General features: G+C 56.7%; 1 protein-coding gene across 2 annotated transcripts in view; it reads left to right on the top strand.

Annotated features, from left to right (window-relative positions):
* MLLT6 (MLLT6, PHD finger containing) overlaps nt 1–19,163 on the top strand; it is a 41,206-nt gene extending 22,043 nt beyond the window's left edge. For both annotated transcript variants that reach the window (XM_065651083.1, XM_065651082.1), the window contains exons 9-20: nt 2,636–2,810; nt 3,539–4,120; nt 5,532–5,713; nt 6,344–6,461; nt 10,358–10,424; nt 10,974–11,116; nt 11,392–11,580; nt 11,728–11,816; nt 12,177–12,523; nt 12,660–12,768; nt 15,436–15,798; nt 16,423–19,163. In XM_065651083.1, the coding sequence (XP_065507155.1) occupies nt 2,636–2,810; nt 3,539–4,120; nt 5,532–5,713; nt 6,344–6,461; nt 10,358–10,424; nt 10,974–11,116; nt 11,392–11,580; nt 11,728–11,816; nt 12,177–12,523; nt 12,660–12,768; nt 15,436–15,798; nt 16,423–16,467 (2,409 nt within the window). In that variant the 3' untranslated portion in view covers nt 16,468–19,163. The remainder of the gene's footprint in view (nt 1–2,635; nt 2,811–3,538; nt 4,121–5,531; nt 5,714–6,343; nt 6,462–10,357; nt 10,425–10,973; nt 11,117–11,391; nt 11,581–11,727; nt 11,817–12,176; nt 12,524–12,659; nt 12,769–15,435; nt 15,799–16,422) is intronic.
* The last annotated feature ends 187 nt before the right edge of the window (nt 19,164–19,350 follow it).

Below are 19,350 nucleotides of genomic sequence, written 5' to 3'. Positions count from 1 at the left end.
TTCCGCCGCGGCGCCCGCCTCCCCCACCCCTTCTGCACTTCATCAGTGGTTCCCTCTAGGAGCTCGTCTCGCCAATCAGCGGGCTGAGACACGCTCTTCTGATTTCCCATCAATAAATTAATGAGTGAGGAGCTCGGGCGCTGCTCAGTGTCACAGAGAGGCCAGGACGCAGGTACAGCCCCGGGGGACGGCGAGCGCCGGGGGGACGAGGTGCGTGCATGCCTGTGCTTGGGTGTCTCTGCGACTTCATCTCACTCCTCCCGGCTCCTGCTTTGGAGCAGGAGTTTCCCCATCACGCTGTCACCTCCAGCTGGGCCAGCAGGTTTCTTCTGGTGACATTTTTTTTTTTTCACTTGCTTGCTTTAAATAGACCTTCAACATGTAGCTGCTGCCTCATTTCGAAAGCGAGCTGTCACTTCCTCAGTGCTTCCCTGTTTTTATTTTTCCCCTCTGCAGCATGCCCTCCCCCACACACCTGTTTGCAAAACACAAACCATTGGTATTTCTGCACACAGATTTCCAGCCCATGAGCCAGAGATCGAGACCTCTGGCCCTGCACAGCAGCAGGCGTGCAGGTTTCTGCAGCCCAGCTCTCTCCAGGCTGGAGAATCCCCTTCGTTAGGGACACCGCAGCCCTCGTTAGCGGTATTAATGTTGGCACGATGGTAGCAGAGCCCTCCCCTTCAGATCAAGGCCGTGTTGTGCTTGGCAGCCCCCGGGTCTCTCCTGGAAGGCTCTGCAGAGCTTGCAGGCTGCACAGAGCAAAGTGGGGAAGAAATGGAGGCACAGAGAGGGGAAGGGATTTGTTTGGGTTTTGGTTTCCCTTGCTTTGCTCCTCAGCTGCAAAGCTTGGGCTCTTGCCCCAAATTCCAGCTCTCCAGAGCGGCTGCTCGAGAAGGGCCCTTTGTGTTGAGGAGGGGTTGTGGTTGTACCATACGGATCTGTCTGGCAAACAATATCTAGGATGGTGTTTAGCACGGAAAATCCTACCCCAAAATCTCTCGGGGAGGTCAGATCGACCCTCCAGGTGAGCGCCCATGCACCGCCTTCAGCTCAGCCTCCCTTCCCCGCTCCCGTTTGCTTTTTACCCCCACTTTAATTTTGCAATTAAGATTTCTTTCCCAGCTCAGGTTTCCCCCTTCCACCCTGCACTAATTCATGCCTCGCCCTGCGCTCCCTTCCTGACACTCTGCATTTAGAACATGTCTTCTCATGTGGTTTCCCCCCTGCCCTTCTGCGGCCTCGTGCACCTTGTGCGGAGCTCCAAAGAGGCGAATTTACGGGGGGGAAATCGGGGGCTTTGTGTTTCTGAGCCATCTCGTTCCTGCGACTCCGCGCGCGGTCTCGGGACGTCCCGCAGCCCCCAGACGCCGCTCTCCTTTCCCTCCCCAGGCAGATGTGGAAAGTCGGAAAGATTTTCATGCTCCCTCTGAGCTCATAAATCAAGAAAGCTTAATCTCCTACATCCAGGAGTCTGTGATGAGAAAATACAGATTCCCCCTCCTCTCCCCCCTAATTTCCACCACTCCCTTCCTCCTGTCTTTCATATTCCCGGCACATCTGGTGTGTGTTAGGCTGCCAGCTGTTGCATTGTGCAGAGTGATTAAACCATGTGGGAGGAATGGGGAGAGATTTTTATCTGGGCATTCATGAGTCTGCATTACAAGCGCTTTTTTCTTTAGCTCTCCCCCAGAAGAGGTCATCTGGAGTCAGGGATAGTGGAATGGAAGAAAGGTATCGTGCTTCTCTGTGTCTTCCTTCTATCTGCTCAGTAAGAAATAAAAGGTGTTTGCGCTAATGCACAGGTGTTCTGGTTTGGGCTGTAGCCATCCCATTGGAACCGTATCTATAATATTGATTGGTTGCGGTAATATCTCGCAAGAAGGGATCTTTGAACGCTGCTGGTTTGGCTTTGAAGTGACTCGAAGGTGAAGGTTTCACATCCGAGCGTGGGGATCTGGTTCTCGGTTCGTTCTGCTCTCCCCCTGCTGAACTCCCACACTTCTCCCTCTCACCCCCAACTCCTGGATTTCCCAGCATCTGGCCAACCTCTTCATCCTCCTCCCTTCCCTGTCTCCTCCGGGCTTATGTGGGGTTTGGATCGCATCTGTTGCCGCCTGCTCAGATGCTGCTCTGACCGTTTTACTGTGCGATATTGACTGCGGAGGGTTCGCACAGCCCTGGGCTGGCAGGGGGAACCCAGGGGAGCTCCCACCCCAGCACAGGGACCAGCGAGTTCCCCCTAGGTGGAATGACCTTGCCGAGAACAGCACACCTGAGAGATGCAGCCAAAATAGGTGTTTGAATCGCAGCCAAATTCAGATTTGGTTTGGGCTGAATAACCCTCTGCTGACGGCACGGTGAACCTTTGATGTCCGTGCCCTGATTGTCAGTGCCCCGTTTAATTTCCTGCACTTAGATGGGATGAGCGTAATCCCTAGGAGTGTAAAGCCCGTTGCTACCGAGCAGCAATAGAGGGAAATGTTGCTTTTCTCCCCTGAGCAACATGACCTGGCCATCACTTTGTGGGCAGAGGGGGCAATTAATTACTTCTTTAAGGGGAAATTGGTAAAAAGAGCCCCCGCTGTGGCCACATCTGGCCTGAGTGAGTCACCTCTGTGTTTGCTGCTGCCAGGGCTCCACCAGCCACCATGAGGGGAGCAAAGAGACCTCGGAGGTCGCCAGGTCGGACGTGAAAGGCAAGAAATCCTCGAGCCATGGGAGCAGCCACAAGGGAAAGAAGACGGGCAGCGGGAAAAGCTCGGTTGGCTTCAGCTCGGCTTCCTCCAGCGGGACCTTCCAGCCTGCAGGTAAGGGCTGGAGGAGGCGCAAGAAAGGAGAATGGGGGGAATGTTTTGCTTTAGTCTGATATCCCCGTATCTGTCGAGATACCCATTCACCAGCTGGCGCTGTGAGACTTTGCTGACGGCTGTTTCTTTAACCCCTCGAAGGGAAAAGGAAAAGTCTTATTGCTACTGATTCCGTGCACGGAGGGGAGAAGCGAGTCAGGCGAGTGTGGCAGCCCCGTCCCACACGGGCCTGCTGCGCTGCGGGGAAAAGCACGTGCAGATGTGGGAGCGGAGGAGGAGGGACGGGGTTCTGCGTGCAGGCGGTGCAGCAGCACCTGCCCGCTCCTCCCTTGGCAGGCCTGTCTGCGGCAGCGTTTTGAGGAGTTTTGGGGGCGAGACGTGAGCCCAAACCTGATAGCCAGGCTCCCCTGAGCTTTGAGCCAAAGCCTTGCGGGGCTCTGACCGCGCTCAGTTCTTTTTCGAGCTGTTGTCATTAACAGCCAGCACGTCTGGTCTCCCGGGACCCTAATTGGGGCTGGAGGGTTGGCAATGATGCGGGGCCTGGCGGAGCAGACACGTGCACGTTTTGGGGGGGTGACGCTGCTAGCGTGCACCTCTCGTGCTTCCTAAAGAGCATCAGAAGGGCTGGAAGGTGACAAAGATGTTGTGACCGTGCTCGTGTTGCCTTACGGGCTGAGTTACTGCCACCACGAGCCGCCTTCTTTCTGCTTCCCCTCCTCACCCCCCAGGTACCTCCTGCAGCAGCTTGCAGTGCTCCCAGGACTTTGTGACGTTCCCCAAGCTCGAGCAGGACGACGAGAAGTACCGCAAGCCCGTCTCCTCCTCCTCTTCTTCCCACTGCTCCCCTCCGTATGAAGGCCAGAAGGGGGACATCTTTGAGCAGAAGGTGATCTTCTCGGGCTTCGGCTCCATCATGCGCTTCTCCACGTCGGCCGTGAGCCAGCAGAGAGCCCGCGATGCTTCCCCCGTGGACTATAAAGCCTCGAACCCCGTGAGTGGCTCTTCGGTGGGGAGCGGCGGGAGCAGCAGCAGCCACAAGCGCATGCCGTCCCTCAGCGTGGAGGAGGGAGAGGTGCTGAAGGAAAAGAAGCACAAAGGCAGCAAGAAGAACAAGCACGGGCCCGGCAGGCCGAAAGGGGGCAAAAGCAAAGAGATTTTGGGTGCCCAGCTGGCTGGGTCCACGTCCACGTCCTCGTCACCCTTCTCCGGGGGCTCTCTTGTCAGCTCCAGCGTCGGCAGCTCCTCACGGTCCTTCAGCCACCCGGGGAATCTGCCCAGCCTCAGCATGGAGTCCCCGCTGCTGGGCTCAGGTGTGTTCCCCCGCGGGGCTCCAGGTGTGCGCAGCTCCTCCCAGCCCCGCCGGCTTTTTCCCCACATCTGGCTGGTGTTCTGGACCTGTCTGCACAGGGTCCAGTCCCTTTAATTCAGTCCCAAGAGCCATAAAAATCCACATCTGGGTCTCGCCTTTCCACTTTGGCTTCCATCCTAGAATCTCCTCCAGGTCAGGTTCTCCGGCGTTGGGGCTGGGCTGCGGATCGGAGCTTTTCAAACCCTTTTATTGGGGGTTTGAGGAAAACCTCAGCTCAGCAGAGCTTAATTTCCAAAGCGATAAAGAGGGAAATTCACAGGCTAAACCGGACCAACCGCGGTCTGACCCCAAATGAGGGACTGTCATAAATGGGTCGGGTTTAACCCCTCTTTTAAAAGCAAAAGCTCTCATCCTGGGCTCGCCACATCCACGCAGGGCTGGGAGATTGGTCACGCCGTTAACTCTGCTGCGAGGTGACAGCTGTCCCGGCCGAGTCCCTGTCCGGGCAGGGATGCGGACACGGGGCACGAAGGGGTTAAGGCAGGAGGCAGAGGAGGAGCCTTCTGCTCCAGGCTGAGGTTTGACACTCTTCTGGCAGCAGAACTTGTCATCGGTCTATTGTGGGTTGTTTGCAGATGCTCCAATTTAGGTCAGATTGCGATGGGGGGGGGAGGTGGAATTTTGTCGTGTGCGCCTGGGAGCCCTGGCCGGTTTTCTGTGCTGCCTGCGAGAGGAGAGGAGCTGCAAGAATTGATGCAACTTCCATAATCATAACCTTAGGCCATTTTTTTTGTTGTGTTTTTTTTTTGCCTCACCCCTGGAACAACAAAGGGATGTTTCAAAGAGGAGGAGGCTGCCAGGCCCTGCTCTCTTGCCTTGTTCTCCTGTTCTGTTGACAGCGCCCCGAGGGACCTGGCTTTGGGTGCTGCCCCGTCCCTGCTCAGGTCCCCTCTCTCGGCAGCAGCTCCCTCCTCACCTTTTCCTCCCCATTTATCTGTCCGTGGCCCCCGGGCATCACGGAAGGGACAGGTCGGCTCAGCATGAGCGTGGCCTCTTGTCTCACGGGCAGCAGAGTGGGACTCCCTGAGTCCCCTTGCCCTTCTGCCACCGACTTGTGCCTCCGGTGAGTCACTTTGTGCCGTGGTTTCCCTGTCGGACTGCATCGGGGTGTGGGGAGCAAACGAGAGGAGGGCAGGGGCAAGGCTGGAAAAGTTTCTGATGCCTTTCGATAGCGGAGCGTGGGCCGTGACCACCTTCGCCACGTGCTGAGCCCCAAGACGCCGACGTGCAGGTTACACTTGTTCTCGCCCATCGGTGCCACGTTCCCTTTCTGAGCCCAAGCCCTGCAGAAAACCAGCTGCCTCCAGGCCATGGAGGGGAGCACAGCTCTCTAACGTCTCCTCCCCTCGCAGGGATCTACACCAGTAACAAGGACCCTATTTCCCACGGGGGCGGAGTGCTCCGCGCCGTCTGCAGTACCCCCCTCTCCTCCAGCCTCCTGGCACACCAGGCTACGGCGTCTCTCCCGCAGCTCAGCCGCTCGCCCTTCGCCAGCACCATCCCGGCTTCCTCCTCCTCGGTCTCCACCACGCAGGTAAGAGCATCAGGACCAGGAGAGGGGCTGTAGGTCAGGAGAGCGTTGGCCGGAGCGGTCGCTGGCAGAGCGGGGCCGGTTTGTGGGTGCAGAGGAGTCGCTTTTTTCCACTCTTCAGTTTATGGGGCGCTGCCAACCGCAGCTTCCCTTGGAGGCGGTGAAAAGATGCAGGCGGTTTTGTGTCGAAGGCTGTTTTGGGGTGGGGGGAATTGCAAGCGAAAAGGGCACAGACCGCGCTCAGGTAGCAGAGCCCTGGCCATCAGCATGTCCTGTGTCCCGTGCTGTTTGTCCCCCGCTGCCACCAGCGCCAGCCCTGTCACCCTGCACAGACCCTGCTGGGAGGGCTGCGCTGGGGACAGAGCCTTGTCCTTTGTCGGGTGTTTCACAGGGAGGACAGAGCTGGTTTTACAGCCTCCACGTTAACACGGCTCATTCAGACCTCTTGGCTCCGAGACGGGGCTGGGAAGATTTCAACTGTCTAGCGAGACTTCCAAGGAGATATTTTTAACACTCCCTCTCATGAGCAGGCTGGGTTCACAAGTCAGGAAGAGCTGAAATAATTAAGTTATTTTCCTCTTGCATTTTTGAGAAGTCATTTCTCTCTCTCTCCCTCCTTGTTTTGCCCTGTAGGTGTTCTCACTGGCAGGTTCAACATTTAGCCTCCCTTCCTCCCATATTTTTGGAAACCCCCTCGCATCTGGGCTATCAATCAACCCGCTCCTAAATCAGTCGGAAAGCAGCCGGGCAGGTACGTGAACCAGAAGGTATGTGAGTCTGGGCTTCCAAAGGGCTCTCGCTGGAAGAGCCGAGACAACTGCACCCGTAGTTCTGCAGCTGCCCCCCCTGCTTGTCCCCATCCCGCGCGTGTGACAGCCGGGGGCTCGGACACGGGGACAGTGGCTTTTTCCCTTAGCAGGAGGTGCTTGTGTTTGCCTTAACGAACTGCTGGCTCGCAGTCCTGTAAAACCACATCTGCTGCTGTGTCTGTTGGATAGTGTGTGTCCCTGGACACGTGCTAGAAAAGTGCAAGAATGTGGGTCCTTCCCTACAGCAATTTGTTGACTTTTTACTCACTAAAGCTGTGCAAACCTAGTGAGAGCTACTGTGAGCTTTTGCTTGCTCAAAACAAAAGTTTTTGCTTTGTTTTTAAAAATGAGAGATATCTCACGCTCTTAATTTGCATCTTCCATTTCTGTTTTGAGTTACTTTCCGCCCTTCCCCTTTGGCTTTGTCATGAATGCAACGAAACCCATGTTTCCAACTTCCAAACGTGAACGTGCCAACATGGAATTACTTACAACTGCTCATTTTTTCCCACCAAGGCAAATGCATTTTTCTTGGAAAACTGCCTGGTTAATAAGCAGGAAACTTGAAGCATCATAAGATTCATTTTTTTTTTCCCAAAACACAGCGAGCCTGATTTTTGGTTTTGCACCAGTAGTTAAACAAAAGCACCCTCCTGACTTTTCAGATGTTGCCGTTAGCGGCGCAACTGTGTCATGCTCCCCCAGCCCGGCGATGCTGGCGGCTCCATGCTGGATGCTGAACCCCCGGGAGGTAAAACCCTGCCCGGTGTCCCCCTGAGTGACAAGCACCTTCAGACACACAGTCCTCGTTAGCGGCGGATCGGAGTTCCCCACATAATCTGACACCAGTGCGCCCTTATTTGCCTTTAACCAGCGTGCATGCCTGCATGTAAAGCATGAACGAACACGTGTGCTTGTTCACGACCTTGGCGAGCCCGCGGAAGGTGCCTGTCTGTCCGTCCGTCTGTCCCTGGCGGCGGTTTGTCTGTGTGTCCCTGCTGGAGGTGACGGTGCAGCTGATTCAGGGCCTTTGCACGGGAGTGGTGAGTCAGGAGTGATTCAGCCACCTGGAGCGGAGGGAAGAACGGGAGGATTCCGAGAGTTTTTCTTCCCTTGTGGGGATGAACAGGAGAGGGATGACCCGGCGCTGTATTTTGGCAAGGGGCTGACAGGGGAAGGAAGCGGCTCGGGGGCAGGAACAGCCCTGTGGTTCAGGCTCAGGCTTCTGTTCCAGCCCCGCGTTGCTGCTGAATGAATCATGATGGCAAAAGCCAACATACAAAGTGCTCAAAAAACCCCCAAAAGCCTGATCCTTAGTTTCCATTTCCAATATTGGGGTTTTTTGTTTGTTTGACTGGGATCTCACAAGCTTCAGGACTTGTTTCTTCCAGTTCCAGGCAGCGTTTAGAACCGCTCCTGGGTTTTGTCACGTTGAAGGTTTGTCCGTCACTATCTCTGCAGCAGCTGGTGGCCCAGAGCGTGTTAAGCCAAATTCACTTTTTTTTTTTCCAGGGGGATTAATTAACGTGCGTTAAAACACCTGTGTGACACCATTTTCACTTAAAAGTGTGGTGACTGCTTTAATCCCCAATCATTAACAGGGAGGTTGTGAAGTTTTAAGCAATCCCGCCTTGTCTTTAATTCAGATTACCTTTCCTGAGAGCGGCTGTGTAGGCAGATCCCGGGGAGATGCAGCTTTCATTGCAGTCATGTTTGAGCTCTTCACAGTTTTAATGGGACACAGGGAAATGGTGTTAGCCCGTCTTACAGATGGGAGAGCTGAGCAGCTGTTATCAGCGATGCAGGTCGATACCAGGATGCCTTTGGCAGTGCAAAAAGTCTGATTCTTATCTTCCCACTCCCTTCGCTACTGTCTAGTTCTTCCTCCCACGGCTTGTCCTGGATCCTGCCTCATTACGATGACAGGCCAAACGTATTTTATCTTCTCTAGTTGTCTTCAAGCCTCTTTTTCGTACGTGCTGCCTTGGAAAGCGCTGTCTCTGGGCGATAACTCAGTCGTCTCGCCGTTCTGCAGACAACAGGGTGGTGTGGGCCAGGAGATAATTGAATATAGAGCCTGGTAGTGTTCAGAAAACCAGGATTGTGTCTGCGTGCGCAGCCTCCCTGGGCTGCTGGCAAACAACGCGATGGTCACAAGCAGGCAAAGCTCGGCTGAGTGTTTCCTTGGTTGTGAGTTAAAACTGTCATGGCAAAGCTGCCCATAGTGGGCTGGGGATATTTTTCAAAGGATTTAGGGTGGAAACAAGACTGAGAACACTGCTGTGGTCTGTTCCCAGCCTTCTGGGAGCTGATCCTGGTTGGAGAATTTAAGAAAGTGTCCCTAAAATCCAGATTTGTCTCCACATGGGGTCATACAGTGGGAAATTACTGTTGACTGGCAACTGCTGGTCGCCTCCAGAAAGCAGTGGCTTCTCCCCGGGAGGGTGGACCGGTTATAATTGATGGCCAGAAAGACATTCCCATGGGGATGAAGGAGCGAGGATCCCACTTGTACCTGTCTGTAAGAGCTGCTGAACAACAGCTGCATTTGCTTGTTCTCAGCAGTGGAAAATACTGCCAGTAACTAGTGCCCTGCTCAGGGCATTACACTGTAAATCACAGTGTTCCCTGCAGGAGACTTCCTGGATTCTTGCACATAAGAAATGTCTTTTATTGTGTGAAGAAGAGGAGGAGCGAGTCAGCCAGCTGGTGCAGGCTGGAGTCACAACATCTGACACGTCCCGGAGCCCGGGGAACGTGTGTTTACAGGCTGGCAGGCTCTGGGGATGGAAAGCAAATGGCAGATAAATATACTTCACTTCTTGATTACTCTTTGGGTGGGAGATATCCTGCACATGTACAGCGGCTCCAGCCCCAGCACCATGGTGTCCCAGCTCCCAGGAACGGAGGGATGGGTGTGGGGGTGGCTTCTGGGCACTGAAGCACTTATGGAAGCTCTTTAAAAGCAGCAGAGCATCTGGAAATTTTGGAGGACTCCAGATGGGTTTCGGGAGTAGAGGCAATTCGGGAATGGAGACAATGGGGGAATTTGGGGAACGGAGGCAGAGGCTGCGGTGGCTCTTAGGAGAGCCGAGCGGGGCTTTGCACAGGATTGACTCATCCTTGCAGCCTCAGCAAAGCTTCTCCCGCACTACTCCTGCAGCTTTAGAGCTAAAGGAAAAGCTGCTGTCTGCCCATCCCGCTGTGTCTGCGGCTGGGGAAGGAGCCGGGGAAAAGCAGGGGAAGGAGCCGGGAAAGAGCCGGGGAAGGAGTCTGGAAAGAGCAGGGAAAGAGCAGGGGAAGGAGCTGAGAAGGAGCCGGGGAAGAGCAGGGGAAAGAGCGGGGGGAAGAGCCTGGAAAGAGCAGGGGAAGGAGCCGGGAAGGAGCCGATGCGGCCCCGGCGCTGCCCGGCTCCCCGCACCCTCCCCGCGGCTTCGCGCTTGCGGCCCCGTCCCCTCCGGGCACATTGAGCCCCCGGCACACGGAGCGTGGCGGTGTTGTCGGTGACCTTCCCAGGGCGACCCCCCCGCAGGGCGACCCCCCCCCCGCAGGGCGACCCCCCCCCGCAGGGTGACCCCCCGCAGGGCGACCCCCCCCCCCCCCCCGCAGGGCGACCCCCCACCCCCGCAGGGTGACCCCCCCCCGCAGGGTGACCCCCCGCAGGGTGACACGCGGTGACATCAGCCCCTCCCCGGCGGGCGGGGCTGGGCGGCCGCGGCCCGTTCCGCGGGGCTGCGCTGCTCGGTGCTCCCATCTAGCGGGGAGCGGCCCCCGGGTGACAGAGCCGCGCACCTGCCGCCTATGAACACCGGGCCTTTCTGCCCCTCTCCCCACGCAGAGCCCGACCTGGAAGACTGCAGCTTCGGGTGCCGAGGGACGTCGCCCCAGGAGAGTCTCTCTTCCATGTGAGTGTCCTTCAGGTGTCCCCTCCCCTGGGGCCGGGCGGGGGGTGCAGCCGCAGCCGCACGGGGGGACCCCGGGAAACCGTGGGATGACACAGCAAGGAGAGGGAAAGAGACTGGGGGAAGGAGAGGCAGCTCCTTCTCTCCTCCTTGGAGCCGGGAAGGGGATGGAAATGGGATGGGATGGGAATGGGATGAAGTGGGATGGAATGGGAATGGGAGGGATGGAGTGAGAACGGGGTGGGATGGGACGAGATAGGGTAGGATAGGATGGAATGGGGCAGGGTGGGAATTGGGTGGGAATGGGATGGGGTGGGATGGGAATGGGAGGAGTGGGGTGGGATGGGGTGGCAGGAGGCAGGTTTGCTTTTCCAGTACGAACTGGGGCTAATGGGATCAGAGGGCTCCCCTGAAGCAGAGCAGAGGAGATGGAGGCTGGGAGGGTTGCAGCCGCTCCCGGTGCAAGGCAGAGGAGGCGTGGGGAGAAGGGAGCTGGGGAGCGCGGGCGCAGACTACGGCAGCACCCCTGACGTGTCCCCAACCCTTCCCCAGGTCCCCCATCAGCAGCCTGCCGACCCTCTTTGACCAGACCGTGTCCTGTAGCAGCAGCGGGCAGCTGGAGAATGTTCCCCAGGCCACCCCGAACATCGAGCAGCTCCTGGAGAAACAGGGCAATGGGGAAGCCGGCGTAAACAGTGAGTCACTCCGGGCACGGGCTGTGGGAGGAGAGGTCCTTGTGCGTGTTTGTGTAGGAGCCAGCTGGGATTTTGCCCACAGGCGAAGGAGCCGGGTGGGGGACAAAGCGCTAGTCTGTGCTGGGGGGGGGTAGCTGGGACTGTGATCTGGGGCCAGTCTCCTCCCCCAGCGTGGTCTAATTGCGGTACCTCCTGTGGATCCTCTTTTTCTCTTTCCCCCGTCGCCCGCTCTTGCCCCTGACCCTCTCCCCTTTTCCCGCTGCCGTTCCCTGCAGTTGTAGAGATGCTCAAAGCCCTGCACTCGCTGCAGAAGGAGAACCAGCGGCTCCAGGAGCAGATCATGACGCTGACGGCCAAGAAGGAGCGTCTGCAGCTCCTCAACGTCCAGCTCTCCGTCCCTTTCCCCGTGGTGACCAGCAGCAATGGCCCAGGCAGCCAGGCCCAGTACATCCTGCCTGCCAGCGGTGAGGACACGTCACCCTGTGCCCCGGGGTGGGCAGGAGGGGGTCACGGTGGGGAGGATCTGACCCATTTCTCTGTCCCTTGCTATTGCTGTGGCAACGTCAGGCTCCACCCCTGATTCTGCGTCCTCCCTTCTTTCCTCCGTACAGTCTGCAACAACGACTCCCTGAGCATCAGCAAGAGCCCCCCGTGCAAGAACAGCTTTGGGATGGAGAACTCGCTCTCCACCTCCTCTGAGGTACGCTGGCTGGCCGGGGAAGGGCCGGGGAGGGGACAGAGCAGTGCCGTCCCAGTGCTCCGACTCCATTCCCAGCTCATAAAGCCGCCTAGTCCAGGCTCAGAAATCAGGTTTCTTTCTTTGGAGCGCCTGTTCTTCACCTTAGAGCAGCCGAGACTGGGAGCGTGAGGCGAGAAGGCTTCTAGGTTATTGCACCCGCGCTTCTAAAGATCCAGCAAAGCGTGTCTGAGCTGCGGGACCCCTCTGAGCACACAGCCCCGCCTGCACTCACAGCCCCCGCTCCCCACAGCATCCCCGGAGCTGCGCTGACCTTTCGCAAGCCGCCCCAGTCCGATGCTCTTATGTCCGTTTTTCCCCCAGGACCCTCATTCAGGTTGCCCCAGCAGGAGCAGCTCTTCCCTGTCCTTCCACAGCACCCCTCCGCCCCTGCCCATGCTGCAGCAGAGTCCTGCCTCGCTACCCCTGCCCGGGGTGCAGCAGGTGAATGGCCTGGCCAGGGTGGCGGGCAGCGGGCTGGGGGGTGGCAGCACTGCCGGCCACAGCCTCTCCACGGTGCCCATGGTGGACGGCCTGATGGGGAGCCTGGCAGGAGGTCAGCAGATGCCCATCAACGGGATCCTGGGGAGCCTGAACGGAGCTCAGGCCGCCCAGCCTCCGACGCAGGCGAGCGGGCCGCCGACCTTGCAGCTCTCCACCAGCCTGAGCAGGTGAGGACGGGGAGCTCGCGGGGACAGCCCTGCCCTCTCCAGCAGAAGCTTAGCACCGGGAGGGATGGAGGGAAACCCGACGTGCGCAGGGCCAAGGCGGGCTGCGCTGACGTCCCCTGCCCTGCTCCCCCTGCAGCGTCCCCAGCCTGAGTCCCCTGACCGAGCAGCAGCGGCACGTCCTGCACCAGCACGAGCAACAGCTCCAGCAGCTCCAGCAGCTCCTGACTTCCCAGCCGCTTAATCCGGTAAGCGTGTGCCCGCTGGCGCCTTTTATCTGATGAGCTGTTTAATGGGAAAGCCGCAGAGCAGAGAGCGAAACTCGGGGCTCCCGCCTCCTCGTGAGTCCCCTGCCCGCAGGGCTGCGGAGTCTTGTGTCCTTGGCTCCGGGCTGCTGGGGGTGGAACGAGGAGAAAAGCTTTAGGCAGGAAGGTGCGGCACCTCCCAGAGCGGGGCAAGATGGGGATTTGAGCTTCTGCGTACAAAGGAAAAAAATTTAATCTGGGTTTCCCACATCCTGAGGGTGTGAGAGCATGGCAGCGCTGAGCCAGCGTAAAATCGGGAGTGTTGTTGCCTCCTCCAGCCGTCTCTGAATGCAAATGGTGTCTGCTCCGGCGTGTCTCGGCGCTTGCAGGTGTGCCGAGGCCCACAGGAGAGGAGGAACTTGCTCGAGGACGCTACTTGAGTTTAGAAAGAGATAAGCAGCAAATTGCTTAGTCCCGAGGCAGGTGAGCTGTGTCTGGGCACATTGACGTGGAGGTGCCAGGGGCGGAGGGTTTGGGGTCAGGACGAGGAGCAGGCGGCTGTTCCGATGATCCTGGATCTCTGCCCGAGTCCTCCGGGCACAAGAGCCGCCCCGTCCCGGGCCGTTGTGGGAAGGGCTGCACCGAGATGGGGTGAACAAGCCCTGGAGTGTGTCAGAACCAGCAGAAACCTCCGCGCCGTCCCTGCCCCGGCTGGTGCAAAAGGAACTGTGGGTTTTTGCGTTGTTGAAATTTGCCGTTTGATATTGGAATACGTTCTTGAATAAACATCGTTATGTTATACGTCATTTTAATGTGCTTTTCTCACGTTATGTTTTTTTTTGCTACCGGCTTATTACTCGCTGTTTATTCCGTATTTATTTTAGACTATGGAAGTGATGTTAGGCAAAAAGCAAACGCGAGCCATTTTCTTATTCAAGTTCAAAATGGGTTGTAAAGCAGCGGAGACAACTCGCAAGATCAACAAGGCGTTTGGCCCAGGAACTGCTCACGAGCGTCCAGGGCAGTGGTGGGTCAAGGAGTTTCACAAAGGGGGCGAGAGCCTTGAAGATGAGAAGCGGAGTGACCGGCCATCGGAAGGTGACAACGACCAACTGAGAGCAATCGTGGACGCTGATCCTCTTACAACCACACGAGAAGTTGCCAAAGAACTCGACGTGGACCATTCGACGGTCATTCAGCGTTTGAAGCAAATTGGAAAGGTGAAAAAGCTCGAGAAGCGGGTGCCTCGTGAGCTGACCGAAAATCAAACAAATCGTTGTTTTGAAGTGTCATCTTCCTCTACGCAGGGACGAACCATTTCTCAATCGGATTGTGACGTGCGATGAAAAGGAGATTTTTTATGGCAACTGGCAATGAACAGCTCAGTGGTTGGACTGAGAAGAACCTCCAAAGCTCTTCCCAAAGCCAAACTTACACCAAAACAAGGTCACGGTCACTGTTTGGTGCTCTGCTGCCAGTCTGATCCACTCCAGCTTTCTGAATCCCGGTGAAACCATCACATCTGAGCGGTCTGCTCAGCAAATCGATGGGATGCACCGAAAAGGAAAGGGCCCGATTCTTCTCCGCAACAACGCCCGACCGCACGTCGCACAAACGACGCTGCAAAAGTCGAACGAATTGGGCTACGAAGTTTTGCCTCGTCCGCCGCATTCCCCTGAGCTCTTGCCAACCGGCCGCCACCTCCTCAAGCATCTCGACAGCTTTGTGCAGGGAAAACGCTTCCACAACCAGCAGGATGCAGAAGGTGCTTTCCAAGAGTTCGTCGAGTTCCGAGGAGCCGATTTTTACGCTACAGGGACAAACGAACTTGTTTCTCGTTGGCAAAAATGTGTTGATTGTAATGGTTCCTGTTTTGTTGAATAAAGATGTGTTTGAGCCTTGTTGTGATGATCTAAAATTCACGGTCCAAAACCGCAGTTACTTTTGCACCAACCTAACAACAGTTCCCGTCAATGAATCTGTGCTCGTTTCTGTCTCCCGTGAACTTGGCCAGTTGCTTTGGATGCATTTCTGGGTCAGGCTATTTATAACCCAGGAAAAGCGAAATTTCAAAGCGCTTCTCTTTCCAGCAGCTGATGTCACCGTGTCATCAGCTGCATCCCCGTGGGGAGGGGAACAATGTCACTCCCAGCCTGCCGCATTGCTGGGTGGTTGCTATGGTGATTTGTGTGGTTTGCTGGGGTTTGAGCGTCCCTGGGGTGCAGGTGAACTGTGGCCCTTGTGTCCCCCCCAAGTCCAGCTCACGCTGACCTGTGGGTCAGGGCTGAGCGGTGAAGTGGGCCGGGCCGGGAAGGGAATTTGCAGCCGATCTAGAGATTCAGCAGGGTGAATGCCACAGATTTAAAATCCGTGGGGTGGCCAGAAGGAGCCGGGTAGATCCTGCGGGTGTCTTGGTGGGGGTCAGTTAATCCTGCGCTTCAGGAAACAACGGGGTTGGAAGGGTCGCAAGCACAGGCTGTTAAGGAGCACACGGCAGACTGCTCCCCTCTCTACCTATAGCGATGTGACCAAGGGGACTTTCTCCCTGTCCCCAGCAGCGTTGCCTGGGACGGTGTGTGCGCACATGACTCCCGGTTGCTTTGCATCAGCCGTCAGCCCTTCCTGAGCCCTCGGTCCCCTCTGACCTCTCTCCCTCGCCCTTCCCCGCAGGAGCAGCAGGCCCTGGTGTTCCAGATGATGCAGCAGATCCAGCAGAAGCGGGAGCTGCAGCGCCTGCAGATGAGCGGCTCGTCCCAGCTCTCCATGAGCAGCCTCCTGGCCGCCACCTCCGCGCCCCTGCACTCCAGCCCCAGCGCCCTGATGACCTCGGCCCCCCAGCCGCCCCCCGGCAGCGGCTCGTCCCTCCTGGCCTCCCTGTCCCCCCAGCAGCTTCTGGCCCCCCAGGCCACCCCACCGCTCAGCGCTCCCGCCAACAGCCTCCTGGCTTCGGGGACGGGCATCCCGCCCGTCCTCACGGCGCAGACCAACCCGTTCCTCAGCCTGCCGGCCGACGGCAACGCCGCGAAAGGAACGGTGCGTATGCTGCTGGCGCTCCCCTGACCCCCCCAGCTCCTGGGGAGGGACGGGCTGTGCTCCGGTTAATTTGGGGGTGCAAGGGCGAGAGGCAACAGAGCCTGAACGATCCGCTGGCTTCGCGGCGTCCCCGAGTAGCCGGTGTCGCTGATGCTACATCCGAGGTCTCCTGTGGGTCCGGGCAGGGTCGCGGGCGCGTTCCGTGATGTTCCGTGCAGAGACAGGCTGTGGATTTGGCTCCGTCAGGCCCAGAACGTGGATGGGACGATGTGCCCCTGGCAGCGCTGGCTCCTTTGAAGCCTCCTGGTGAAATCTGGAGGTGGCTGCATGTTGAAACGCAGGGTTTAGAAGGAATCGTGCACCCCAGAGGTTTGCGGAGAGGTTTCCAGCCTTGCACTGGAACACCAGTGTCTGGGTCCAGCCCTGGTTGCGGAAACATTTAGGAGCCAAAGGCCAAGGTCGAGGGGAACCCTGGGGCGTCCCTGTTGTTTCGGAGCAGCCCGGGATGTATTGGTGAGCAGGGCCAGGGCCGCGGCACCGCAGGGCTCTCCGCTTCTGCCGCCCGTCCCGTACTGACACCTCTCCTTTGCATCTCTTTTTTTCTGTTTGTTTTTTATTTTAAAGAGCATGAATGACAAGGGAGCTCCTCTTACCCAGGACAAGGGCTAAGCTCCCCCCTCGCCCCCAACAAACCAGCAGCCGACTCCTCTCAGCCGGGGGAACGTGGCTTATCCACAGTCGACTTTGATACTGGTAGAGCAATGAGCACAAGGCTTCCAAGAAGCGTTTCTCGCCGCCGGGCAATGCCAAGAGGTGCTTTGGAAGGCGACACGTCTCTGCCCGAGCCCTGGTGTCGGGAGGAGCGGCGGGGGGGGCTGCCGGCCGCCCCGGTTGTGCCACGTGTGCTCCGAGAGGAGCTGTTTCCACACAGAGCGGAGGAGCGAGTGACGCCAGATCCTGCCAGGCTGCTCCCGGCGTCCACCGGCGTGTAAACCCCGGACCAAGGCGCTGGGGACCATCGAGCATCCTCGGCCGAGACCGTGGTGGGTCCGGTGGAGGCAGCGCTGGATGGGACACAGTTGGGGACGTGGTGGCAGCACCGATGTGGTGGCAGCACAGATGTGACAGCACCGGTGTGCTCTGCTTCGCCCAGACGAGGAGGTTAATAAGAAGTCCTGTAGCTGAGATTTCTCATCTGCTCTTGGGACGCTCTTCTCTCTCTCGCCATCATCCAAAGCCCCGACACCTCAGCTGGGTCCAGCCCCAGCCTGAGCGATGGGGTCAGGACAGGTGCTTGGGGACGAGGTGATGGCCACCTGCTGCCGCAAACGACACGGCCACGGCTGCTCCGTACGTCTCACGTGAAAAGCACACGGCTGCTCCTCAAGCCGACGTTCCCACAGGCTCAAATCGAAGGGGCCGTAGCCAGTATTGCCCCTCTCGTAGCCATTCCCAAGGTGCGTTTGAGCCCGGCCGTTGTTTCCCAGGCCCGAGCTGGGAGATAAAACCGTGCGTGGGGAGCAACGAGTCCCAAATCTGGTCCCTGTGCGTTCTCACCCACCGCAAATCAGTCCGGCACAACCCGCGTTCTTCCACTGGGCTTGGGCGCCTCTCAAACGGGGTCTCTGAGCAATGGGACAGTGACCGGTCTCCTGAGCTGGGACATCGGACCCTTCTTTGGTTTTCCACCTTTTGACCTTAATTCCAGCGCGCAGCCTGGAACCTCAGCAAGGAAATCGGCTTCCTCCCAACTGGGACGCGATGGGCGGATGGACAGACGGACGGATGGATGGACGGACGGACGGACAGGTGGGGCGGCTCTGGGGGAAGGGGAACAGCTACGTCAAACGTACAAATCCCCCTTGTTTTCCTCACCCCCTGGTTAAATCCAGAGCTCCTGGGGGCAGGTGGGAAGACTCCAGCAAATAGAAACTCTGAGGGTCTTAAAAAAAAAAAAAGAAAAAGAAAGAGAAAAAAAGGTTGTTGGACCTTAATGGATCATTTTCAGCACATTCCCACTGCCTCCAACTAGTTTGCACTATTCAAATTTGTCAGCAGTGGGTCTGTGCTGATAGTACTAGAAAAGCTTGTTATAGGCAAAACTCATCTGCTAAATATCTTTCTTCCTTTTTATTTTATTTTGTTTTCTTCTTTTGTTTGTTTGTTTGTTTGTTTGGAAGATTGTCACCACAGTGGTTGAATAAGGCTAAAAGGAGAGAAAATAACTTTCTGCTCTCAGCCTCCAGTTCTGTGAACTGGGCAGAACGCTGCTGTCTGCTCAGAAATATATATATATTATATATATAAATTTTTTTTTTTTTTAATAAAGAAAAGCTAATGTTTTAACAAGGTTAAGAAGCTATTGCAAAGATGGAGATGGCAGCTAAAAGTGGGAATGCAGGATAAGCAAATCCAGCCTCCCTTCCTCGCGGTCTCTGCAGCTCAGACCTCGAGAGGAGCCGGAACCGGGTGACATGTCCCTGTCCCCAGTCCGCGTTGTCACCTGTTCAGTGTCACCAGCACGGCCGTCAGCCCCATCTGTGACCACGAGGGCCCGACGTTGTGCTTAGACCTGGTCAAGTTCTTCCAAAATTCAACCCCATTTCACACCGTGGAATTAGAACCCAGCCGGTCCTGGGGGGGCTGGTGAGTGGGGGCTCCCAGGACAAACAAAATTCCTTGTTCTGGTCCCTGGTTTGGTGCCCAAATCCCCAAGGTAACAACCCAAAACTTGCAGGAGGCGCAGGAGCCTGAGACCCATTGTACTGGGAAAATACTGATATTTGGGAGCTCAAGTGTTGGAAGAGGTTGGAAATTAAGGGCTGAATTCAAGGAATCGGTTTTACAGGCAGAAAGCGGGGAGGGCTGAGCTCTGCAGCATCCCTGGTCCCCCCCAGCTCCGTGCTGGCCATGCCACTGGTTTATACTGGTGGCACTGGTTGGAGGATGGAGCCTTTTGGCTCTCCAGAGCCGGGAGGGACGAGGCTGGAGAGGACGAGGAACGGGGAAAAGAGACGTTATAGCACTTACACATTTCTCCGACATCTTCCAAAGGTCCCTTTGAAGCGCCGCCCCTTGTCTGACCACCTCAACCTGTCCCAGAGCCAAAGGTCCCTTTGGCAGATTGAGGGGAGCAGAAGGGGGGGTGACATTAAACGTTTATATCTCTGTGAAAAAGAGGGAGAGCAGGGGAAGGAAAAAAAAAAAGCTAAAGATTATCTGTGTTTCAGTTGCACTGGGGTACGTTTCTTTACCCGTTTTGATGCTAATGTCTCATTTAGTATGTTGCATGTGTCTCTTTTTGTCTTGAGTTGGGGTTTTTTTATTATTAAATAAAAGAGAAAAATGTGTATATTTTTGGCAATTTAAGGTAATGTAGCTAAGATATATTTTTTTCACGCTGCTTGACTGTTCTTTATTATAATAAATAATATTAATATTGATATCAGAGAGTTTTTTTGACGGAGTCGGGGTTTCACCATTTCCAGAACTTTGGCGGTTGTGCCGAGGTCCCGTTGCTGCAGCACCGTCCCGAGCAGACGATGCTCAACA

The sequence above is a fragment of the Caloenas nicobarica genome, chromosome 24 (assembly GCF_036013445.1).
Source record: "Caloenas nicobarica isolate bCalNic1 chromosome 24, bCalNic1.hap1, whole genome shotgun sequence".
Classification (NCBI taxonomy): domain Eukaryota; kingdom Metazoa; phylum Chordata; class Aves; order Columbiformes; family Columbidae; genus Caloenas; species Caloenas nicobarica.
The sequence above is the reverse complement of the archived record's forward strand: the minus strand, read 5'-3'. Positions and strand labels throughout refer to the sequence as shown.